Source organism: Atractosteus spatula, chromosome 1 (assembly GCF_055471065.1).
Source record: "Atractosteus spatula isolate fAtrSpa1 chromosome 1, fAtrSpa1.hap1, whole genome shotgun sequence".
Lineage (NCBI taxonomy): Eukaryota > Metazoa > Chordata > Actinopteri > Semionotiformes > Lepisosteidae > Atractosteus > Atractosteus spatula.
This window is the reverse complement of record NC_142706.1, coordinates 68,184,761-68,211,575: the sequence shown is the minus strand read 5'-3', so window position 1 is coordinate 68,211,575 and position 26,815 is coordinate 68,184,761. Positions and strand designations below refer to the sequence as shown.

General features: G+C 37.9%; 2 protein-coding genes across 3 annotated transcripts; one reads left to right on the top strand and one right to left on the bottom strand.

Annotated features, from left to right (window-relative positions):
- Positions 1–13,905: 13,905 nt before the first annotated feature.
- On the bottom strand, positions 13,906–19,935 carry bbs12 (Bardet-Biedl syndrome 12). 2 transcript variants are annotated; one of them, XM_088913805.1, is made up of 2 exons: positions 19,872–19,935; positions 13,906–17,259 (listed from the first exon to the last, which is right to left on the bottom strand). In XM_088913805.1, exons 1-2 carry the CDS (start codon positions 19,896–19,898, stop codon positions 15,214–15,216), a joined length of 2,073 nt encoding a protein of 690 aa, XP_088769931.1. In that variant the 5' UTR covers positions 19,899–19,935; the 3' UTR covers positions 13,906–15,213. The 2 variants fall into 2 exon arrangements, with proteins under 2 accessions (XP_088769931.1, XP_088769941.1); XM_088913815.1 differs by lacking the exon at positions 19,872–19,935 and adding an exon at positions 19,093–19,144.
- A 241-nt stretch (positions 19,936–20,176) lies between these two features.
- cetn4 (centrin 4) lies at positions 20,177–25,831 on the top strand. Its single transcript, XM_088914129.1, has 5 exons — positions 20,177–20,261; positions 21,689–21,844; positions 22,378–22,506; positions 23,029–23,166; positions 25,742–25,831. The coding sequence occupies exons 1-5, from the start codon at positions 20,259–20,261 to the stop codon at positions 25,829–25,831; spliced, it is 516 nt and encodes a 171-aa protein (XP_088770255.1). The 5' UTR covers positions 20,177–20,258.
- The last annotated feature ends 984 nt before the right edge of the window (positions 25,832–26,815 follow it).

Genomic DNA, 26,815 nt, shown 5'->3' with positions numbered 1-26,815 from the left:
GTCTCATCCTCGGACCCTGGGCTGTGTACTTGCAGCTGCTGGGGCACCTCACTCTCATGCACAGCCATCACTGCCTTCACTCATGCCACTCACAGCTTCCGGCATGTCTCCTTTTCCAGGACCTTTGGTGTCTCACTCAACTCTTACAGTTTCTGGTGCACCTCCGTCATGCCAAACATTGCTGTCTTTACTATATATCTATACAACCAGAGACCAGTAGCGAGGTAGACCCTTCTCACCATCCCATACCTCAGTTTATAGAGTGAGGGCCTCTCTCTATACTTACTCTATGGTTTACTCTTTGCCAAAGGCCAGTAGCCAGTAGCCGGACAAACCCTTTCCACAACCCCATACTTTGTATTTTTATAGTGCAGATCCCTCTATTACAACACTGTTCTCTGAACTTCACTCTCACCATTAAAAACAGCAGGCTATTCACTACTCAGACAAGCCTTGTCTCTCTCACTCTACAACAGTTTGTCTCTTTAACACATTTTTTTTAATCTCCAATCCATTCGAGGATTGCTGCTGTTAATTGGCCCCTTTTTGAGGCAGAAACAAAGATACAAACATTTAACAACAACTAGTTCCCAATCATTGCTCTTTACACTCCCCTTATGGGGCTCACTTACATATAGTACATTAATGCATTACCTGCAGTCACTAGCCTTCTGATATAAAAATGGCTGCTGTATTCACACAGAGAGTCATGCAGACACAGGCAGCAATACAAGCACTGCTGCTCCGCACACGGACACCAACAAATCTGTCTCTCCCTCAACTTCAGCTCAGCTACTCTCGCTACCTTGCTTTCATCTTGAACTATGTGGAGACAAACACACACACAAAGACACTACAAATGATGGGAGCCAAGCTCAGACTGACTCCCTAGATGTTACGGCTCACAGGGTAGTACCAAGCTGGTAATTTACTAGACCGTCAACAAATGTTGCTTGCTGGATCACCAGGCCTCTACAGCTGTGGTCACTGAGCAACACACTTCTCTGACGTGAAGCTCCACCTCCCTGAAAACTACACCTTATATTTTGTCACAGACGCTTAATATTTCTTTGAGCACAGTAAAGTCAATCCTTAAGAAAAGGAAGGAATCCAGACACTGCCTAGATCAGTGGTCCTAGATCAGTGGTCCTTGGTCTTCCAAACTGAGCAGCTGTGGAAAGAGACAATGGTTAGGGTGGTTATTAATGGTTATTGTAAGACAGCTTTGATCTTTTGGTCTAAATGCAAATCATTGGATTCAGTTAGCATCATCCCTACTGTTAAGCATGGTGGAGGTAGCATATTGTTATAGTTCAGCTTCACTGGGGGCTACCTTTACTTCTGAGTCCTCTTTGTCAAGATTTGATGAGAACATAGATGGAACATAGTATTGGCAAAACATGAGAAAAATCTGCTTTAAACCTAAAATGGGACTAAAATTCACCAATCAGCAGGATAATAACCAGATGACTGCAGGACAGCACAAGGCCAAAACTAGTGGAGAGGTTTAAGAATCAGAAAGTGAATGTTGTTCAGTGCCCCTGTCAAAGTCCTGACTTGAATCCCACTGAGAACCTGTGGAAAGACCTGATACGTGTGATCCTTAAACAACCTGAGAGCCAATCTGCCAAGAAAAATCAGCAAAAACTGTACCAAGCCTGTGCGCAAAGATAAGAGTGACTTGCTCCTAAGGACCTGGCTGTAATTACTATAAAAAAGTGTGTCTACCAAATATTGAGTTCACAGATATGAATACTTATGCTACCATGGAAGAGCCAGAGCCTATCTTGCCAAGCAACACGTGCAAGGCAGGGTACACCCTGGATGGGATGTCTGTCCATTGCAGGGCTGACACAAACACAGACCCACTCACACTGACACTTAGTTCAACTTTCCTAGAAGCCAATTAACCTACCAGTATATTTTTGGACTGTGGGAGGAAACCAGAATCCCAAGAGACAACCCATACAAACACAGGGAGAACGTACATGCAGGTACAGTTGTGGAATTAAACCCGGTGCCTCGGTACTGTAAGGCAGTAACCAACCACTGTGCCACTGTGCTGCCCTGTAATCAATGTATTTCATTTTTGCTGACATTTACTGTAAGTTGTCTTATTCTGCACTTCATAGTCTTCAGCTTGATCCTTCAGGTATTGAATAAAATTTTACGTTAAAAAATTAGTCTGCATCACTTTCTATGGGAAACCTTTTGAACTTTTGCAAGGCACTCTACTTGCATAACATCAGACGCTGCCATGCCCTATGCAGTTTCTGGCCATATCTCTGCTGAGCACATGTGGGCTATCCTTGACTGACCCTAGTAAACACGTTTCCCCTGCACTGTCTCTTATAGAGGCTGTGTCAGGAATGGAATCCCACAGACCACAACTGCTAAATCTTGTGCACAAAATTTGTAATTGTGTTACATAGCAGCATTATAAAAGTTTCACCCCCTTTTCATATTTTGCCTTTTTTTTAATTAGCAAACGCTCTTTTCAGAAAATCTCATTTTACTCACAGAATATTTGCATATAAACATTCAATCAGACAGATATATTGTACACATTGTATTTGCAGTCATATGGGGACCCATTCAAATTATTTTAAAATTCTGCACAGAAAGACAACAACATTCATAAACCATTTACAGAGACAAAACAACAATGCTTTAGTTTTTAGGTGAATTTTGTCAGTTTGTCCCATGAAACAGTTGCCCCTTTTGATAGGATATGTATTTTCTTCCCAGTTGGAAAACTGCAGACAAAGTCACTTGGTAATAATTAATTTCCATTTGTAGGTAAAGGTAGCTCTCCAATGACATTTTCATGAAGTGAAAAATAACAAAATGCTCTGATAACAATTTCACATAAGAACACATGGCTGTTTAATTTGGAATTCTACTGAATCTACACTTGCATTAACAATAATGTTATTTGGTAATCTGCCATAAAATGTTGGTTTAAGTTATGAAATGGCTCATAATGCCTGTACTTAAGAAGACTGAAACAGACCCTCTACAAACACCATGCTGTTCTAACACCATTGATAAAGGTATTGCCTTGAATATCATTTGTGGCTACAAGTTCTACTATATTTCTCTCCTTTAATGAAAAAGGAAAACAGCCTGAGAAAGATGTTGAGAGATTAGAAAAAGTCTATTGTGCTTAACAAATCGCAAAACCATCAAATTAGTTTTAGAAAATCCAATTTGCCGTTTTGTACATAAACAGTCTTTTCTAGATTAGATGGACAATCACATATTGAGTGATTTTCTTTGAGCCTCACTGTTGAAATCTTGACTGATCAAAGACTTCCTCCAGCTGGGCAGAACACAGTAGCATCTGTCTTCAACATGGGCAGTTCCTTCACTTAATTTGTGTTGCAGTTTATTGAATATCGCGGTTTACAATGGACCTTTATTCCACATGTATTTCACACCATGACTGAAAAACAGATTAAATCCATTACTCAAGAAAGATTTTGAGTGTAGTATAAGTTTATTTGAATGCACATAGCACTTGTGTGTGATACAATTATATTAAAAAGGAAAAAAAAAACATTTAATGATTTAAATGTATTGTATTTGTTTATTATGCTTCTGAAGAATTATTTAAAATATTCAGGCTGGTTTTCAAAGCATTTTGTTCAAGGGCAATCTTCACTACAATTTCTGCCTTCCCAAATTATACGTTGCTAAAACGTCAAAGGATTTAATTTAATTTAGTTCAATTTAATTTAATTTCATTTACATTTCTTCTTCAAACTTACATTGCTCCTTTATTTAGTGTATTAAAATATTATATTATTATATAATTATTTTCAGATTGTCATGAGTGTGACATAATCGAATTTACACCTTAAAAATATACATGTATACTATATGACATCAAGGAAAACAGTATAGCAATGTATCAGTATGTTACCATCAAAAATCAACAAAACAATAACAGATAGTTGTTCATTTTAGTTATTTTAATTAAAATTAATAATATTTGTTTTGTTTTGTTGAAATTACACTTTACTGCAATCTACTAATTGAGTCATTTTGCCAAAAATCATAATTTTTCTCTTTATCTGCAAAGGGTAAACACACATCCACAGCCACACCATCCATCCATTCTCTAACTGCTTTATCTAATACAGGGTAGTGAGGGAACTGGAGCCTATCCCAGCATGCAACGGGCACGAGGCAAGGTACACTTTGGATGGGACACCAGTGGTAAATGGGTTAAGGACTGAAATGCTAGCGAATTGTGATCAGGCCATTTCTTGTACTGTAGATTTGGTTTCGATTGGTACTTGCTATTATATAAATACCTTAAACCTTCATGTTTGTCACTTACTGAAAGTGTGCTTGTTTCCTCCATTATTATTAGAAGATTTAACTTGGTTGATGTGACATATTTTAATATTAGAAATATCCACAGTTAGAATGATTTTCTATTTCTGTTTATGTTGAGTAGTTTTTAAATGAAATGTCATTAAAGGTCCTGTCTTTTTCTGAATATTTCCTTCAGCACAGCAGCACAGAGGTACGCTCTGAGGTAGAGAAATGATTGCATTAAGAAACATATTGACTGTGCCCCAGTCATTAAGTCAACAATTTGTCTAATTTGCCCTGAAAATCAATTAATGTAAGCAATTCTTGGGTTACTTTGAGAAGACTTGCCAATATAAAATCGACGTTGGCAGACCTCTCTTTTGAGTTATTTAATATTACAAGATCAAAATAATAGAAACTATGCAGTCTTTCAATTTTGTTCGAGAGACAATTTTTAAAATCAAACTGTGAGTCAGTGTTCACTGCCCTTATCCAACTTATTTTGAATTTTAGCTTCTGGTAATCATATTTTACAACTTTTAATAATAATAATAATTGCTTACACTTATATAGTGCTTTTCTGGACACTTCACTCAAAGCACTTTACAGGTAATAGGGACTCCCCTCCACCACCACCAATGTGCAGCCCCACCTGGATGATGCAACAGCAGCCATAGTGCACCAGAACGCTCCCCACACACCAGCTATCAGTGGGGAGGAGAACAGAGTAATGAAGCCAATTCATAGATGGGGGATTATTAGGTAATCCATGATTGGTAAAGAACCAATGGGAAATATGGCCAGGACATCTTTTTGAGAAATGCCCTGGGATTTTTAATGACCACAGAGAGTCAGGATCTCATTTTTTTACATCTCATCTAAAGGACAGTGCCTTTTTACAGTACAGTGTCCCCGTCACTATACTGGGCCATTAGGGCCCACGTGGACCACAGGGTGAGCACCCCCTGCTGGCCCTACTAACACCCCTTCCAGTAGCAACCTTAGCTTTTCCCAGGAGGTCTCCCATCCAGGTACTGACCAGGCTCACACCTGCTTAGCTTCAGTGAGTTGCCAGTTGTGAGTTGCAGGGGGGTGACTGCTGGCTTAGCTCACAATACCAATGGAAAGTTGTCATCAATCCGGGTATTACTGACAAAGGACTGCACATAGCAATGAATGGGCTCTGGAGTAGGGTATGTTTTTAAAACATAATGACAGAATTTCTAAGCAGAAATTGTTTTGTTTGATTAATTGATTATGTTTGTCGTAATTTCGGATTAGGCACTGAAATAGAATTTATGTGCTTGGTTGAAATGCAAACCATTTCTCAGACAGGTAAAAACAAAAAAGGAAAAAGAAACTAACCACATTTTTCACTTACACTTTTTAGCTGTCTCGTTTCTGATCATGAGATACTCGACTAAATCATTTATAGAAAGCTTTAATCATGCCATCTTTTCCTTTCCTTTTTACAGAATTCCTGAATTTAAATTTGAAGTGCAAAGGTACAGTACACCACACATAGATTAAGTTTATTTCTATGGGAATCATTTAATATTTACTAACAAAACATAGTATTTGGTCTTGTAAAAAGCTACCTTTGTTCTATATACGCCATTTTCCTTTGAAAACGAAAATGTTACAGGTTCATACTAAACGAAAATGTTTCTGGTTCACACTATTGGTTTTTAATTTGTTGCAAACAACAATATAGATTCAGACATATAATCAGACACTAGTACTTTAGATCTGAAACTAGGTCAGCCATTTTATTCTGAATTGTAACAAAATAAATATGCTTAACATGTGCATTGATACACCTCCAAGAACTACTAAACATCTGAGCAAGTGGTGGTTAGGATTCTATATTTTCTAGTAAATTAAATTAAAATGTGATCTACCAGCACTTAAGACTTATGTTACTGTATATGCTGAGCATCAAATGAAAATGATCATGATAACATATTTGTAAAGCTTGTTTAAGAATAATTGCATTTTAGAAAGCAGGTGCTGTGACTTTTTATTCAACAGAGGTCACATAGTCACATTCTGCTGACTAACAATTGTCATCAACAGAGATTCTGCTTTGACAGTCGTATGCAGTACAGTAGTAGCATGTGTGACACATTTGGAAACACAAGCTGCAAATCTGCGATTCATGCTTTGCACCATGTTGCAGATAGGAATTGTGGGAATCTTAGAGAAACTGTGCCATTCCTCTCATAAAGCCTAGAGAAACATGTGCCTGTTTACTCTTCTCTAAGGCCTAGATGCAACATATAATCACATCAGATCCTGTGAATGTTCAGTGGGAGTATGGAGTAGGCAATTCATGATACTGTATAACTGTCACTATCTCATCTTGTAAGAAAGCTGTTGTAACATGAACAGTCCCTGTATATGATCATGTGCTGTCCTGCTGGAATGTTGTTACAACTTAATGAGCCTGCAGAGGTGTGGGTGTACTCCCTCTCAGTCAGGTGGCAATAAACCACTAACTGCTACAAGTAGAATGTGTAGTGACTATATATTCTGGTCCAGACCATTGAATCTCCACATCACTCTTGATGCACCACATGGTTTTCCAGATATTGTCACATCATTGACAGACTTTGTTTGGATAGAATATCTTGGCAGGTTAGAAATTGCAGGCTGTGCGATAGCATGAGGACTTTATCCCTCCTCCAACATGCCAATGGCACAAACATTATTATCTTGATAAGAATAATATCAGTTCCTTTCTACCTTTTGCTTTCTAACGTTATAGTAGGCTTCATGTTCAGCAGCATAAATCACCTTTGCTCAGTTAACTCTTTTCTATGAGATAGTTTAGAGCGCCTGTCAAAGTCACTCGAGTGTATCATGGTCATTTTCTCAAAATGACACAAAAACATTTAATTGGTATACAAAATCTGTATTCTTGATTTTTCAAAACACATGCATAGAGTGATGTTCCTTTTAATGCACAGTATACTGTAAATACTAATTTTTTATACAGATCTACATAAATATATATAGCACATTTACTTTTTCTATATAGATTTGTTTACATTATATAATGAAAATTGTTAGCTTAGGAAACAAACACTTAGAATGTATATGTTATGTTAACTCTTGATATTAGTGATGCTGTGATCCAAGAAAGAACACTTTCACCAGATTTTTACATATGGTCAGACTCAGACAGCAGGTCTCCCTCCAGTGTGGTTTACTCTCAAATGCTGCCTGGGCTTGAGGTCAGGACTCTGAAGAACCCTGAAAAATTATTCCAGTGGTATTCGCTTTGAACTCATGTGTCGTACTCCCAGCACTAGGACCTAGTGCATTACTGTGCGAAAAGGATTACTAAAGTGTAAAAATACACTGCACTAAACTTAGTGTCGACCCGGTTCTCAAAAATAGAAAAAACAGCCCTTGTTCGAACCGTGAGAAATGCAATTAAACCATCAAATTGACAGTTCCACAATCAACAGCTGGGACAATACACTCCAGGTCAAAGCATTCTTTGTGCTGCTACTCTCCACTGGAAGGAAGCAGCATGTGACAGAACAGACTGCATAAGTCTCTCACTGTTCTCTCCACATGGTGTTTATGTTTTGTGAGATTGCTGACTGTATTTATGTACTGTATGCAATTTGCAGTGGGCACCCTACAGACACACATAGATAGCTGGTGATATCCCAGAAGGACACTAATCAAAATATTCAGTTTGTCTTCAATGCACAAGAACTCAAAGTATACAATATACAATTTTATTAACACAAAGACTAAAGGTGCAAAACAAATCGACAAGAGTAAGAATAAATGTGAATTAATCTGCCTTGATACCAACAGCAGATCACTTATTCGTGTCTTTTCAATCCCTGAGCAAATCATCAAAATACACTGACTATAACACTTGTTAAATCAAGACTGGGCAAAAAGGCAGATGACATTTTAGGTAGACAAGTGCAGGATTTTGTGAGCAGGTTGTAAAAACATCAATTATAATTATAAATGGGAGCTAGAAGTGGCTCCTAACAAAAAAGACTTAAGTGTTTATGTTGAGAAATCATTTATACAGTATCTCTAAACAATGTGGACAGGTAATTAAAATGCAAACATAGAATTTAAATCAAGGGAAGTCACGTTAATAACTCGCTGTGCTGGGGCCCTGCTTTGTATCTGCTGCTCACCGGGACAGGCTCCGGCTCCCCTGCACTCCTGCACTGGATGAAGCAGTTACAAAATGGATGGATGGATGTCATGTTAAAATTGTATAATGCCGTAGTAAAGCCTCATTTATAGTGTATAATTTCAGTTGCCACATCACAGAAAAGATTTTCTTGCCCTGGAACCAGTCCAAAGAGCAACCACACACATTCCGTGGCTAAGGGGAATGTCCTACACTAACAGGAAAAGGAGCACAACCTTTTTAGCCTTAAAAAGAAAAGACTAAATGGAAACCTGATATACTGTAACTATTCAAAATCTTCAAAGGCACTGACAAGCTCAAATGAGTGGATTTCTTCAGAATGAACAGTGAAACACGAAAACAGAGGGAAACTAAGTGGAAGTGCATTTACTGAAGAGGCTGTGGTAGCACGGAACAACTTGCCCAGCCATGTTGTTGAAGACGATACCATGGGGAGAAACTCAAAATTCACTCTCCCTGGTTGTAGCTGCTACTGCTGCATGAAGAAGAAGATCACTTTATTAGCCATATACAATTTCTTGCATTAGGAATTTGTCTTTTCACATTCTCTGCCGGCTACAGGATTTGAACCAGCAACCTTCCAGGCTCCACCTGAAAGTACATAGATATTCAGACTTTGTCAACAAAGTCCTACAGGACAAATCTAGGTGATCAGGCAGAATCACAAGCTAGTTGCAAAGTTGTTGTGGAGAATGTCTTGGACAGAATTCTGTTTACATACCGACTCACTGTCAGCATGGTATTTCTTGAACTAGAGAGAGATCTATTTCCATTGCTGTGCAGTACCTTCTAAGTCCAGTAATTATAGTTGGCGATTGGTGTTGACATCATCAGGTGTAGTGTTCTGTCCCACCCAGCAAGTTCCTCACTGATTGGTCATACTTGGATGATTGACAGGTGATTTCTAGCTAGGGTCCTGTGCCTCATGGGTCCACCCCCTTGCAGTTGCTGACAAAGAGGCACTGAACGTTGGGCACTCCGTCACTGGAGCAGGACCCAATTTATGAAAATCTGGTTTGTGTTAGAGACCCTGCACACATTCTTCTTATCGGAGAGTATGATCTTAACCACATTCCTCAATGCAGGGGGGCTAACCTGCCCCAGGGTTAATATCAATTCAAAGCAAAAGAAAGAATGTCAAAAATGTTAAGAAACAACGACATTCTAAGCATAATAATAAGTCTTGCTACTACAAGTTTTTTTTTTCTGGTGAAGTTTGTTTCTGTTTGATAGGGCCAATGATCAAGAATATGGGCAAAGCATTAGGAGAGTTTTTATTATACTAATCATTGGGAAGCACCTTATACTATGTTGCTGGGTGACATCTTTTGAGGTTGTTGAGGATCAAGTGCTTTGCCTTTCAAAATAATGGACATGGACAGTGCAGATACAAAGATACCACAGTCGAATAGTATATTGATAAAATTCTGCAACAGTTATTTGCTGGTTAACAGAGTAAAAATGCTAGAACAAATACTTGAAACAACATTTAAACAGTACAATGGCCTACACCTGGCAGAGATCTAAATGCGACTGAATGTATATGAAACAAACTTGCATGAATGGCAAATGGCTAATGAGTACCGTACTGTATGTCTAATAACCAAGGACCACCTACATGTAGCGGGGAGGGAAATCTTCAGTAGTATGAGGTCTTCATTTAGAATCACCTTCTCAATGTCGTACGGCTGTCCTTGCTAGCATGATAGATCACTCATTATTAATCCATAATTGAACTTTTTGGAGCGGAGCAATTGACAACACATATAACAGTAACCGAAACTGAGTGTCATAGTGACTCAAAAGACTTGCATTACCATTTAGGACTAGAATTTGGGTATCAAGTGGTATTTATATATATGCTTCCAAAAAGGTATTGTTACAAATGGGGGGTTACAAAACTGGTAAAAATCAGGAACTGACAGAGCGGTTTAGTCAATCAGTGAAATAATTATTCATAACCGCCGACTTGTAAGTGATTTCTATACCCGAGCGGCTGGTATAATTAGAGGCACGTGAATTCTTTATTCTCTGGCACAACTACAGTATATGGAGTAATAATCCAGGCACACTTGGTTAAAACAAAAATTTATTTCCATAAACTACACAAGACACAAAACATACAACACACCAAGTTATATTATATTGTTACAAATGGGGCTGGACAGATATTTTAAAACAATGACACAACACACAACAAAACATGTTACTTTATACTGTATATAGTATTTACAGACAAGGCGTTTCTCAGGCCTAACATTCTGGTCACCCAGAAAACCCCAGACTGCTACTAAGCACTAAACTCTTAATACGCCTACCGAGGCCACAAAAGATGAGCTGCCTCCTAACTAAATACAAAGCAACCTGCAGTTAAATCTCTCTCTCTGTACCCTGGATGCCACAAAATAAATGTGAGCTTATATCCCTATCCATTAAATGCACCCTAATCAGGAAAGACGTTTCTAACTGAGGTACCAGGAACCCAAGTTCCCTAAAAACACAGAATAGTATGCTCTCTCTAACAATGCTCAAATACTTAGCTCTAGGCAGGTCCAGTCAAGAAGCAGGGGCTCTCGCTTCAAGTCCCAACTCCTCTGGACTCACTCTTCTCCCTGCTCTCCTTGTTTCTTCCTTCTTCCTCCTGCTTCTTTCTCTCCTGTACTCTTAAGGTGAACTTTTACTGTGTCTTTCTGCCCTGCTCCTTTGAAATCATTAATCCACAACTTGCCTAGGCATACTAATGCAGGGGTCACTTTACACGACTTTTCCTAGGATTTTCAGTCGTAGCTTTCATTTACATAATGGTAAAAATAATCACAGCCAGTTGTAGAGTCGAAGCGCGCTCCCTTTACTGTCAGTTGTGTAGTGTGACACCCCCAGCGACTCAGTCATAGCACTCTTAACAGCCCCTCTGACTCTCTGCGACTCGCTACGATCAAGTCAAACTGGTTTGATTTTCTAGTAGCAAGTCACAAGTCGTAGGGGCGGGCAGTGAGCCAGATGTGTACTTGTGAGATAATGTACCCATTATATTACACGTTATAGCGCAATACTAATTGGTTTACAATATTTGTTTTAAAGGTGTTTTATATTTTTAACTGTTTTATTGAGGCGACTTTGCATTATTTTCGCGGCACAATACGAGATTTGGAACCATGATGAAAAGTCGTGAGGGAATCGTGTAGTCACACCCTGCGATTCTTAGTCGTATAATTTGACACCCTCTAGGACAGAAAAGGCAGCGAGATTCAGCAACTGCAGTCGTTAAATTTGACATGCTCTCCAAATAGACGTCATGTCGAGTCGTGTAGTGTGACGCCGGCTTAAGATAAACTTTATTATTGTTTCTGCTCACGGGACCAACCCCAGACCTCAGCAAACATCCTCTCTGCTTTGAATTTAGAAGCGTTTACCCTTCCCAGTGTCACAAACTTGATCTAAAATCTAAGAGACACTTCTCAAGTCACCCAAAGCTGTAACGGTATTGATAACAGTTTCTAAAAACAAAGTTGTGCATTTGTTTTCGAATTGTGCTGTGCATATATAGAGAAAAATGGCACACATAGTTTTGCATTATTTCTAAGAACAAGAATGTGATAACTACAGTATGATTAAAAGAGTATTTATGTAATTGCCAGATTATTTCTATTGAAGAAATTATTATCATATCAGCGAACTAAATAAGTATATTTTGCTTCCATTCAGTGCTATTTTGTTAGCAATGTTGCAGGAAGGTGGTGTTGACAAGGCTGTCGAAATGAGTTTGGAAATATTTTCACACAGCAGCACTGTCTGGTCCTGAGCTCTAAGTCACCTCAGGAAGCTGGCCTTCACGTTCCAGAGTGGGCCGAACTCTGGCAACGACTGTGAAAGTGCCAATTTACTTTTCATCTGACGCAAGAACCAGACAAAGACACTTCTTCACAACACAGGGGAGGCTCGGTGGCGGCAGCCAAGTCCAGCTAGCACAGTGGGCGATAAATGAGCTCTTGAAAACACCTTTATTCATCAACTTTGCGCAACGTTGAACACTTAAAATGTTACTTACTCATTGGTGAAAAACAACATGCACTCCCATTTTATATGAAGCGAGGTAAAAAGCACCAGGGAAAGGAAAACAGCAAGGTCACCAAGCAGGTCATTATGTAACATGAATGCTGAGAGTTCAGTATCACTGGACTGTGAAGACAATTAGTAGGAAACTTCCATGATGCAGAAATACAATGGGAAACCACAAGACCTGCAGAAAATTCTAAAGTATTTAGGAATTTATTTGAAAAGGTTCTGGAGAAAGTTTATTTGGGCTTGATTACTCAAACACCAAATGTGCTTTACAATACAGTTTATTTCAATTTCTTTCTTGCACAAAGGTCCCTTTATGTTTTCACCCTTAATATTTTATGACACACCACTGATCTTAAGATTAACCTTTTTCGGCTTCCTTAACTTGATATACAGTACTAATTCAAACGCTCAAAGGAAATTGGATTCATTCCCATTCTTTTATCATCGTAACCTCAGTGCCGTCCTGAAATCCCCACATTTTATGTAAAATATGCAAGCTTAACCACAATAGTTGCAAACTCCACACTTCAGTTTCAATGCCAAAAATATTTCTGATATTGCTCAGTTCAAAAACTTTGTCTCCCTCTTGTGGAACAACTTTCACATGATAGAATCACAGGGTTTTTTTTTAACTGTCACGTTTATGTTACTTAACCTGTCTGTTTGGGATTCACTTCAGAAAGTAATCATTAAGGTCTGAATTACTCTAATTCAAACAAAAACAAGGTCTTAGATGACCAATCAAATTGAATGACTATAAACAATAATTGAATATCTCAGCACTAGGGTGGCACTGTGGCATACAGTAGTGGTTAGCATTGCTGCCTCATAGAGCTGGGGCCCTGGGCTCAATTCTGGACCAGTGGTGCTCTTTGTGAGGAGTTTGTATGTTCTCCCCATGTTCAGGTGGGTTTCCTCCCACAGTCCAAACACATACTGAAAGGTCAATTGGAATCTCGGAAAACTGGCCCTGGTGCTCGTGTCCGTCCGCCCTGTGATTGACTGGTGTCCCATCCAGGCTGTCTCCTGCCTTACGCCCAGTGCTTGCCAGGTTAGGCTCTGGCTCCCCTACGTCCCTGTACTAGATAAATAGGTTAGAAAATGGATGGATCTTAGCACTAAAAATAACAAACTCGAGACGTGAGGTACTTTGTGAGCTACTTAGCTCCTTGAAAGCATATTTTGTTTAAGAAAAGGCAAGGCGAGTCAGTGAGGCTGACAAGTAATACCGACAAAAAAATAAAATGAAAATTAGAAAAAGGAATCCCTTGATGTCATCAGTAAATATCTGTGGTTTATGAAACACTAACAGAGACCAAGGGTAGGTGGAAAGAAATTTATTTTAAGTGTATTACAATAATCTGTGAACAATAAACAGAGGCAGAACATGTGAAAAGCTAAAATTGTCTTAACACCTATTACATGTGTCATTTTATGTTAATGTTCTGTGATAGTTTTATAGGTCAGAAATGCAGTATGATAAATAATGCAAAGAATTTCAGCAGAAAACAGAAAGGGTTTGAGTAAAGTTCATTTTAATTAGAACATCAGGGCAGCCCCTTGCTACATCTGTAATACCAAAGTTCCAGATTAATTTTAGAAAAAAAACTTCAGATATTGTTGTAACAATTTGCCCTGGTATCTACTGTGCAGGTGGGTTAACAGCACAATGTTTACAGGGTAAGTCTGTTCTAATAATAGCACTCTCAAGTACTTCTGGAAATTGGTAAAAGTAGTAACAATTTGTTAATGTTACAAAGAGCTTTAACCCCAAATAGAAAACAAGTCAAATTACACTACACCATAACAACTCACTCCAGAAATTTAGAAGAGCAAAGGCAGTCCGTCTTCCACCTGTTTTCCAAAACTCCAAAAATGTTTACAAAAATAATCCAATCCTATGTACAGGTCCTGCAGATGTTAACTGCAGATCTTCTATAATCTGCTTTCCAAAGAAAGCAACGGAAGCACAGTCCTCCTTTGTATTCAAAATTGAATCGTCCCGAGATCACAGATCCAAAGTCCATAGAGCTGAAACTTCCCATAGGGAAGTTAAGTTTTCCTCCCACAGAGGAACATAAAAATTAAGCGATGAATAATGGAATTAGCCGACTTGTTTTCTGCTCTGTTGTCCTGCTTGCTTTTCACTGGGCTCTTTCTCCTCCTCTCTCTGTGCCTCTGTGTATCACCTCTCCCTCCCTGGTTTCAGCCCTCTTCTTTTAAGGGTCAGTCTGCTACCTTCATACCTATGCTCCATAGGATTCACTACAGGTGCAACTACTGACCAGATTACCTAAACAGAAACATTTTTCTGACTGCTAGAACAAAATAATTGAATGATAATTTAAATCCATCAAATAAATTAATTTTTAATGTAAAAGGATTTTTTTAGTAACCAACAATCTATTTTGTAACGTGTTCTCGTTTGCCATTTTAGACTGTGCTTTTGATCACATTGTGAAGTTCAATTTTATAAGACCTGTAAAAATGAAAAGGACCTAAGGTTCAGTCTTTGCTGGATAGGCCAGTTATTACTGTTGGTCACGAGACAAATGTACATCTTACCAAATTAATCAAAAATGAGAGCAAGAAAATGCACAAATTAAAACTAATGAGCGTGAAAACAATTTTTAAAGCACCATTAATCCATTCACTTGTTCTCCTCTGTCTTCAGCACTGTAACCAGTAATGATCTCAGTATCTGTCTGAAGCACTAACAAGACCAAGTCTAGGGCCTTACGCCAGGCCTCCAGTTTTACAGTGACATTGTCATAGACACTCACCTTTTTTCTACTTTCACCAGAATGTCCATTACTGGCAGTATTACCAACAACAAGCAATTCTGAGACATTTGGAGCTAAAGACATCCTTTTGCTCTTTTGGCACAAGGCCTGATTTACAACAGTACAAGCTTCCAGTTTTGAGGCATAAACACCAGTGTTGTACAGCACTGTTGCAACGTATTCTTTCCATCCCTCAGCCATGTGCTGCCACACCGTTCCTTTGTATGAAACAGCTGTCCCTGCTGCGTGGAGTAGGCGTGAGGAGGCTGCGGTTTTGTTTTCTTCTTTAGAAGTCCTCTCTGAGTCCTGTGTTATGAGCTTTTGAAGGTGTTGGACACAAAACAGCTCAACTGCCCCAGCACCAGGAAAAAGCTTCCCATCTTGCAGGGCATGATGAAGTCGATAAGCAGAGCTCCAGAACTGGTCCTCCAATGCCTGGAGTTTGCCATTCACAGGGCTTGTAATGACTACTGTAACAAGTGCTGTCCCACTTACAGTGATGTTTATGGCTGCCATTTTAGCCACTTTACTATGACTACATTCTCTCCATAAACTGACACGTGCTCCACCACCTACACAGCGTTCATTCACATGGGTGACATAGGCCACTGGCAAAGCTCCTGTTGTTTCAGCAAAATCCTTTAATATATTGTGCTTCACTCTCTCAACTACAAGTATGTTGCATTTCAAACAGACCTCTGTAAGTCTGGCACAAGCTGAACCTGTTACTAAAACCAAATTTACCTTCAATTTCAACAGACAGCTTAAAGCAGCATTTACCCACTTATCCTGCAGATTATGTCCAAGTAAATCCAAGTTTTCAGTTAAATTTCTGATGTCGGGGTGTGTGCTGAACCCTACGTGTCGATACTTTTCACTCAGATCCCCATTGATGAGCACAACATTAAGTGTCTGATCTTTGAAATCTTTAATTAATGAAGCCAGCTCCACAGATACAACAGTGACAAAGCCTGAAGTGGCACACGACTGGCCTTCTAACACTCCAGGAAGAACACATGTAACAAGCTTACTCACATCAAATGTTCTGGGACAACTGTCTTTTTTTCCTTTGCTCTCTGTCTGAATTCTGTTTGCCTCTAAGGCTAAATTCATTCCATAGTCACATCCATGACTCAAGACACTGCAAAGATGGGTAAAGTTAGTAATTCTTGACTGCACTTGTGGTGACCCTTCTTTAGAATCTGCCTCCTTAGGACTGAAATATCTGCTATGCGTCAGCTTTATTTTTCTTTTTAGAGAAGCTGGGACCTTACCATCCTGAGTCATTAGTTTTTTTGTATTTCTGTCTTGAGTGAAAGATGACACTTCTGTATCAGAAAAAGAAGCTGGAGCAGTATTCTGTGAGTCATTCAGAAAAACTTGCTGTGAGCTGACCAAATATTGGTTAGAAGGAAAAGCAATCTGTAAATCATTTAAACTATTAATTTGCTTTTCCAGCTCACAATCGTCTATACTGAAAATATCTTCAATGGCCACACAGCATGTCATGCAGGCTTCCGAGCATGAGTCCAGCCCTTCTGACATTGCCGATATTATATCAGGAATAGGAATCCCAGTGCAAAGAAGTTCTAGCACAGCCACGCTCCACACCCCAGCTAGAAATAGCAGACACCCTGTACCCGTCTTAAACACTTTTTGATGAGCCTGTACCGTCTCGTTGAGTAGCTGTCCAACAGCGCACGTGAAATCCAAATGCTCCAGAAGTCGAAACGCTGAACAGGCTAGGGCACATTCCCTACTTCCCTGATCTTCAATAAACTTGTAGGACTTATTTGGACCCAGAAGTGTAATCCCTGTCCCTGCTAGTGCTTTGAGCTGCTGGAGTCCAATATGGCGTCCTTTACTGAGAACTTTACATCCCAACACTGGTGTCTGTAAAAAAAAAAGTATGTACAGTCTTAGAGAAACAAACATTCAAAACAGAGGAAGAACACAAAGAGTATCAAGATATCAACAGGCTTTTAATGGCAGCGATCTGACAGATTCTCTTCAAAAGCTTAAAAAAATAATTTTCTGATCAGTTATTTTGTCATGGTTATACAGTACTGTACAAGTCAATCCTTCGTTTCTGTCTGAATATACTTGTTTTAAAGATTTTCTGTAATCTTCCACAATTTGACATAACCCCTCAAGGCATTCGATAAACACAAGTATGGGGACGCCCTCCCCGCAGACAAATGGCTCTGCTGTGCTTCAGGCCTGATGTAATGAAGAGAGGCAGCCAGTTCACAGTAACCAAATGTGTACTGTATGTGGTGCCTTTTTAGCGTTACCATATTTCACAAGTGGTAAACCATATGTAAATAACAACAGCACAGCACCAGTGTTTGCTGGGCTTCAGCGGAGCACAGTGTTAAGTTATGTGGGGGGAGGAGTGAAAGGCTGCGGGCGGAGGGAGGTTGAAAACCAAGAGTTTCACACTTCGACTCTTCCAGTCAGGACAAAACATATCTGTGATTCTAGGAACTGAAATTATTTACATATTATTTAGAAACTGGCACAAATCCAGTTTTTTTTCTCCAATTTCGGTATTCACCTGATGGCTTTGAAAGCAACATTCAAGCCTAACGGTTTTGTCTTCGTTGAGAGGCTGCTGTGTTTACCACCTGCAGTTTGTACTCGGCATTCAGCCCTGGGCTACACTTCAAACAGACAAGGGCCAACAGCGACGGGAGATCCCAAACTGAAATCACTCTCTGGATAATGGACTGGGACAGAATATGGTGAATAGTCACTGAATCAGAAGTCTTTTTCCCCTTGAAATGAAATGGAGTGAAAGACTAGCCAAACGTAGACCAGTACAACAACGCACCTATGGTGTAAATTATTGGGGATTATGGCAATTAAAGGACAGTAACGCCCACAAACCTTCCAGGTGAGGGTTGAAATCATCTTGCCGGTCGGTCATTCATTTGAATGGGGGGGGGGGGTAACTTTGTGTGACAGTGACGAGGTACACAAGGGCTCAAACTGCACAGGGTGGGGTCTTTTACTCTGCCTTGTCCCACACTTTTTTTTTAACTCATGTTACAAATGCTATCAAACGCGCTATCGAACTATTAAACTCCCAGGCTCTCTCTCTCTCACCTCACCTCTCACCTACGATCTGAACCTCACAGTGCCTTCTTTCTTACCAAAAACTTACAGTACATGTCAAAAAGCTCACTCCCCATAATTTCTGTTCCTTTATTTCATTCTGTTGATGCATGTTTTTGCACATCTGATGTTGTTTTTGCACATTACCTGTTACCTTTTTGTTGTTTTGCACACTGCCTGTTGTCTCTGTCTTTCTTTTATTATACAATTGTATTGTTGTTGTTTTTTCTTTGTACTACTTATCGTCTGAGAGCTAGCTAAATAGCATTTCGTTATACCATATACCTGTATATGAGTATAATGACAATAAACTTGAACTTGAACTTGAAATGCGACTGAAACAAGCTGGATTGAAATCTTGCCTAGGGTGCAGCTAATGCCTTGAAGTTTCTACAAAAAACCAAGAAAGGAAAAATCGGATTCTATCACAATACTTCATCATTTTACCAATACAGCGTTAGGTTCTATCAGTAACCACAGATTACTAGTGATGATAAAAAATTGAAGAGATATTACAGCAATGGTTATCATGGTTATCGGCCAAATGGAAATGCAGTATCTGACTGTTATAACAATGCACAATAGGATAGTGAAGCTTATAGAATTTACCTGTAGTTAGTATAAGTATTCAAATTTGCACGTAATGACCAAAGCAGTATTATTAACAAAACTATTAGAATCTGCAAAGGAAATGCAAAAGATATTTAATCCAAAATTCAAGGCTTGCAAACACCTGACATATAACATTTAATGGAGATAAAATTACATGCTGGTAGAAACAAAAACATTATCCTAAACTGTCAACAGAAGAAAATGCTGAGATTGAAGCCAAGACAAAAAAGTATACTGTGATTATATAAATATATCATTTATATGTTCAATACAATGTGAAGAAGCAATACAAAAGTGGGCCAAATGTTATATATGGGTAAAAGTGTACAATTTAAACTAAAGAAAGAGGTGTTGAAATTAGGCACTGAAAAAATATAGCTAATTTATAATAGTCACCAAAGTACAAAAAATATTTTGCTTCTTTAATTTCAGTCCAAAGAAGAGCAATCCAGGTTCAAAGGAAATTTTCGGCTCTAACAGGCTAAAGAAACTACTCTTTTGACTTTTGAACAGAAAAGACAAAAAGAGGTGTATAGACCGAATGTCCCCTCTAGTCTGAAACTTTTTATACAGTACTCTTAAGCTTTCTTCTGTGCACCTGAACTACTGTGTTCAGAAAAACATGGGCTCCAATGGATTCGCAAAACAGATTAAAACCAAGCGGATGACAACTACTCCTCTGTGGAGGAAATGATCTAAATTGTTTTTTAAAAAAAGGAACAAACGAATCCATATCACGACAAGATTTGTTTTTAAAAATGAAAAGAATCACAAACCTTAACTGAATACGACACTTCCTCCATGTCTGTTTACACTCTTCGCCTCGCGCCAGTCATTCTTTGCGCATGCGCACTAACGCCTCCCGCAGTCGGCGCCGGCTGGCGCGCCTGTTGCTAGGATACCGAGAAAGCCAAACACAACCTAACCCCTCAGTCGCTGCCCGCCTACTGCCGTTGCAGTTGGATAGAAAAGAGATTCTTCCGCCATTTTTTTCAAACTCTTGCGTTTTTATTGCTCAGGTCCACTGTCATTTCACTGTTTCTGTTTCGGTTACGAATCAAGGTTGTAAACGGTGTGTTTATGTGTAATTTGGAGCTGTGAGTCGATTTGTGTCGTGGAGTCGTTTTTAAATTGGAACTTCTAATATTTTTCAAAATTTAAAAATGGTAAGTTGAATGTTCGTCTGTCTTTACTCTGAATAAGTTATCATAATTCTCTTTAAGGTGTATACAGTATATGAGTATAAGCATGTGTGAGTGTGCATATAGACAAGTTGGGAAAAATGTGTTTTAAGATTTTATTTTAGATAGTTTTATCTGTAATCCCTAAATAATGTTGAGTAGGTAATTTTCACTTTATTCTCCAGGTACGAAAATAAGAAGAAGGAATTACACGCTGAATTCTAATAAATGCTCAGTTGAGAAAATAAGCGATTTTTCACGTTTCTGATTATAGTGTGTACCAGATATTTTCTTTTCACGACATTACTAATAGTCCTAGTCTTTTATTTGCTCATCCGGAACAAATGGTAAAGTAATCCCTTGCTAGCAACAGATGGTGACCAGTTTGATGTGCAGACCACGTGATCCTAACTGCTGTAATTGACGCTTTAAGAACAAGAAGATACTGCGTTTAATAATTTAGAATAATATTCTGCTTTGTGTTACATTCTACAATTCACAGTGCTCAGGTTTGTGATTACAAACATAAATTGATCTACATTTTTCGAAGTCTACTTTTTCGATAGTGTTAACATTTGTCTGTAGTCTCATTGTCCAGGATTTCCCGAAATCTTTTTTTGTTGGAAAGTGACTTCAAGAAAGTAATGTATTATTGCATAAGAGGTTAGAGACGTAAGAAACACGTTTGGGGTAATTGATTTAAGATAATGTATTATTTACACATTAACTCTGAACACCCCAAATAAATCACTGTAACTGGTTACATTTTGAAATTATTCTCACCATCCTGTTAATTTTAGAAAACGTTTCCTTACACAGGTAACTTTTAATTGTAATGCTTTATTATTTATTTGATATTTATTATATTGATTATTGTTCTATAAATATATAATTATTATTGAAGTAATTTTCCCTACACTGATCCCAGTTAGAGGATTACACAAAAGCTAGATTTCGTTTCAGCTGAACTCTTAATTGACTCAATAATAGGATTTATTTAAACTCTCAAATTGTTTTCAGTTCCTAACCATGTTCGAGTTTGTCTTTTAATTTTTGCATTTCAAAAGAAAAACCTCCAGGAATTTTAATTCACAATAGGTAAGTAAATAGGTGTTGGTTTTGGGTTTTCTTTGAGAATGTTACGGTAAGTGTTTAAAAACTACAGGAACTCCCTTGAAGTTTAGAATTTTTCATGTTAGTTTTTATTCACCTATGTGACCACTTACCACCTGATCAATAAACACTACACATTCTTGCGGTTAAAAGTATTTCGCAAGGTTCTTTTACTGTTTCACTTCTAGATTTGAAACTACATTTGTATGTAAAATGTCTTTAGAAATGTATTTGTATGTATAAAGTTTTTCATCCTTATACTGACAGTGGTATGATAATTAGTTATATTGGTCTTTTAGGCTGCAAGCTACAGGAAGCCTGGGCTTGGCTCAAACCAGCGGAAGAAAGCAGGTCCAAAACCAGACCTGACAGAAGAGCAAAAGCAGGAGATCCGAGAAGCATTCGACCTCTTTGACACTGATGGCTCAGGGACCATTGATGTTAAGGAATTGAAGGTAATCAATAAAGTGGCATAAAAAGCATACTTACCTTATCAATATTCCTTGTTGACATTTCCTATGTACAGAGTAGTTTGTTTTAATATATAGTATACAGTATCTAGGCAATTTCTTAAATAGGATTAGTTAAAACCTGTATTATCGTCCACTTAAAACTTAAAAACTGTTAGAACAAAAAGGAGCCTGACAGTTAAATTTGTTTCAAACAAGCCTACAAGTCAACAACAAATCTCCATGTTTGTAGGCATTTTTCTGTACATCCTATTAAGTACATAAAAGGGACCCATAACAGACCATACAATAGTACAGATTACAATGAGCTGAATCAGGGTTTGCCAACCCCAGATCTTAGGCTTCAGAATCTAGTTATGGAAGCCATTAATAACTCAAGGAGAAAACTGCTGGGGGTTCTGTATCTCAAAGACAAAATTGAGATTGTAAACCCATAGTCTGAAGATGGGTGCTATTGAGATTATCTTTTGCTTTGCGAAAGTAGTGGGCTTTAATTATGTTCATGATTTTTCATTCAGGTTGCTATGCGTGCTTTGGGTTTTGAACCCAAGAAAGAAGAAATAAAAAAGATGATAGCTGATATTGACAAGGAAGGCTCCGGGACTATTGATTTTAATGACTTTTTATCTATGATGACTCAGAAAATGGTAAGACTATACAACAAACATTTTTTTTCTAAATATAACACTACAATTTATGTTTTACTTTAAAGAAAACTGATGTTCACACATATAACCTTATTTATAAGGTCATGCTTTCCTATTATTTTACAAAAGCACTAAATACCTTTTCAGGTGTTTTCCACTTTTAAATTAAAATTTGAAAAAGAAATGTCTATCATAATCCTTTTTTAAGAATAAGACAAAGGATTATGAATAAGAGGTTTTCTAGTCAGTATTGTTCACTGCTTCTCTTGGTTGCTAGTTGTCAATTAACCAAAAGGCCTAATTTAGAATACTTCCTAAATATCCATGTTCCTTCTTTCCCTGTTCTTCCACATCTTCTGCTATGTGTTAATGTCTGTGCCTGAATTGAACATACTGTACTCTGTTTTATGATGTTTTGGTGTTGCAGCTTAAACTAAATGATTCTGAGAGGAAGATGTGTTAGTTTAACAGAGAAACCCATAAGGGCAAAATTAAGGAACCGTCTATCTTTTTTTTATGCAGAGTGAGAAGGATTCCAAAGAAGAAATTTTAAAGGCATTTCGGCTATTTGATGATGATGGTACTGGAAAAATCTCTTTTAAAAATCTTAAGAGAGTGGCAAAGGAACTTGGAGAAAATTTGACTGATGAAGAGCTACAAGTAAGTCATCACATCATTGATCAAAAATTGTATACATCCCAAATCTGCAGAAAACCTTTCTTTGAACTTGTTGCAAGAAAGCTAATACAATCTAATGGTTTCCTTTTTCTCCTGTTATGAACATTGATGTTCAGGCTACCCCATAAATACAAAACACATCTACCGTAAATTAAACTGTGGTAAAGTAGTTCAGTTGAAAGAATTTGCTATCCTGATGTGCTACAGGATTTCTATATAGAAATGTTTATTCCAGTTGTATTCCCACATGTAGTGCATGCAGATAACAGGTAGTCTATATACAATTTACTACTGTCGCAAAATATTGGCAGTTGGGTTCTCAGTAGACTCATGGAAAACATGATTCTGTGAACCAACTAGGAAGTAAACTGTTAACTTTATCATGAATGTAAACATTTTATGCATTAGTATAATGCTGTTAATTCAGGCTGGCTATTGGTTCTTTTTTATAATATGTGGCAGGCAGGATAGAGAGAGTTAAATGTCTGATTCAGTAGATGTAGATAAGCCCTGTATAAACAGGCATTAGGGGAACTCCTATGAGCATGCTGACAGTCTGCCCATACAGACATAGTAATTCTTGTGAAGATGAACCAAGGGCCAGTGAAGGTGGAGCTCCTGAGCAGAGTTACAAGTCTCTTATTTATGTGAAGGAGCAGGTAGTTGATAGGATTTGAGGAGTTAATCTCTGGAATACGTGTTGTAAACATAACCAAATCCCAAGTAATTAAAATATATCATTTTGAAACTGAAAGTGTAAATGTGCGCATTTTCCTAGTTTTCCTGACTACAATAATACAAAAATTCCCAATCTGCAGATCAACAAAAGTAGTATTGCATGTTTTAATAATTTTATTATTTAATTTATAATAGAATTTAACACTTAAAATTCCCAAATTCCCAAACACCATGACAGAAAGAATGCTCTAGAAGAGTGTCACGTGACAAATGTATAGTGTGACTGATGTGGGGTAATAAGACTTACAGATGTTTGAGGCAGTTATCCAGGAGCAGTTCGAAGATATCTTGAGCTTTTCTCAAGAATTTCGCATTGACGGATATTGAATTTTCAGAAATGAATATACAGTATATGGAGAGATGCAGGGCACTGGTGGAGTTCACTGAGTTCAAAACATTTGTGAAATTATAAAAATGAAAAGTAAGGAAATTTACACTCAACAGTCACCCTTTTTAGGTATCTAAAATGCATAATATTTTACTTTTCTTGTGGAAATTAAGTTTGAAAAACTGCAAATGGAAAGAATGAGTCATTGTGAAGGATGTCTTAAATTGTATACAGTAGATCACACCTCAAACCAGTGAGCTCAGAATTGTTGTTAAGTGATAAAACATATATGGGTTTTACCAAAGACATTCTACTGGTTCACGAAAGGGGTATTAAGGTATGACAGTGATGTGAGTCCTTCAGTTAAAGATGCTCATTGAGATTAATGGGAGCAGATTACTTCTGCCTGTAGAAGGTCTTGGGGTTTATCCACTACATTGCCTGGGGTGGTTAGAATCCCAGAGAAGGTTGTGAGGTTAACTTGCTTTTCCAAAAGAATGTGTTAAATGGAATACTGATATTTTTCAGAAATATGAAGGGAAATAAAGGGGCATACAGGTATATGATTGACATGGTACACAACGTGTTTTATTGTTTTCTAATCAGTGTAATCGGAGGACTGTGGTACTACAGGGTAAAATGTCATAACATGCTATCTTATCATATTTATAATATTCTCAGTGTCAACATTTTTTTAGGCAACACCCAAGACTTGACACTTTTTTCTTGAGTAGCCTAGTTACATTTATTTTACCGAGTATTGCTTTTAATTCTTTCAAGTTTCAAGATGAATTCTCTGATGTTATCTGCTATCTCCTCTCGCTTCAAGCTGCCACTCTCCAACAGGAGAAAAACAAAATTTCTACCCACACAGACCTTTTTGGCCAAGGAGATACAAATCTTTACTTCTTTCTTTTGTACTTTATGGTTATTTCCGGTTTTTTTATCAGTGATATAATTCTGGTGGTCATGAATATTTTATTATTTCCTTTAAATTAATGAGAAGTAGGCCTTATGCTGGTAGGAGTATTCAAATATTTGTCCTAGCACACTGTTTAATTGGTATTTACATGTATTATTATTTATGGTGGTTGTTCTTAGAACAGAAAAAGAACATTTGCGTCAAGTATATTAGTTCTGAAGTACACTAAAGCAATTAAGGTCAGTATTACTTATTCTAACTTTCCAGTGCAACAGGGATATAGGTCACTGGTTTGTGTGTGTGGAATACTATTTCTTTTCATTTATTGACCCTTATGTAAGAACAAGGCTGGGTTTTATGTATAAAGTTTTAAAAATGTCTCCTGCAGTTGACCAATGACACACTGTAATGAAAAATACAACTGAGGGAATGTTGTAGTAACTCATTTCAAAGTGTATATCCTATGTTTAGCCTAATAAAACAGTCACAGTTTGTTGGACATTGTGCTTTATTATTGTAAACTGAATCTGTAATTGTTTCTAAATGCAATTCAATTTTGTGTGCTACAGGAAATGATTGATGAAGCTGACCGTGACGGGGATGGAGAGATCAATGAGCAAGAGTTTTTAAGGATCATGAAGAAGACCAGCCTGTATTGACCAAATAAATTACAATTTATAAAAAACAATCACTTTTTTATAGCTAGATATTTTATATTTTTTGTTGATAGAATTGAACTTGCATTTTTAGAAAATGTTGGGGTTTATGGGTATACATTTTTGTAAACTTTAAAATATATTTTATATGGTATGGGATGTGCTTGAAAATTTAAATGACGGAAAATATAAAATGTTTGAAAACTTTTCATATGCTGAAGAATATATTATTCAGTGACTAATGTGGACAAGAAACAGTAATGTTCAATGTATATCAAGATGAAGCTAAATACCTCTTCCACGTTTTTAAGTACGTAAAAGCTGCATAAATGATTTTGTTACATTTTCACACATTGAAACACTTAAAACCATAGGGATTAAGAAAATATAATAATTTATGTATCTTATTGGAGTTATTAAATACTATAGCTATGTAAAGATAGCAGAGTATAGGGGAAATCTGTCACATTAGTCCTCCAGTTGTAACCTTATTTAGGCTGCATCCTGCCTGTTGTTTGTAACCTGGTTTTAATTGAAAACTCTGTGACTGCATGCCTTCTTAACTTGGTTGTACCATGATATGGAGTAGCAGTGGAAACCCCCAGCTGGTTGATTCCGTTTGGCCAGGGCCGCTCCTTAACAGTCCCCCTTTTTCCTAGTGTCCCGACGCGGAAAGCAACCAAGGCTGCTACTCTGGTGAGGGGTTCCCCTGCTTTCAGTAGCCTAAACCAACTGGGTCTAAGAGATAGGAGTGAGATGCCTACTAAATGTCTGTCCCTGCGACTGAGCTTCCTCAGCTACCTGAGACTGAGCTACCAGAGCAGCCACAAACAGATGCCTCACCAAAAGATGCCTGTTGCTCATATAGCCTTGTACTCTTCCTAGACCAGGTTGTCGGTCACATTGCTCAGTCCCCTCTGGGATTTTGATGGAACCTGCCCAGTGCCAGTGAGGACCTAGCTCTCTGTAAGCTGACCTCAGGAGACT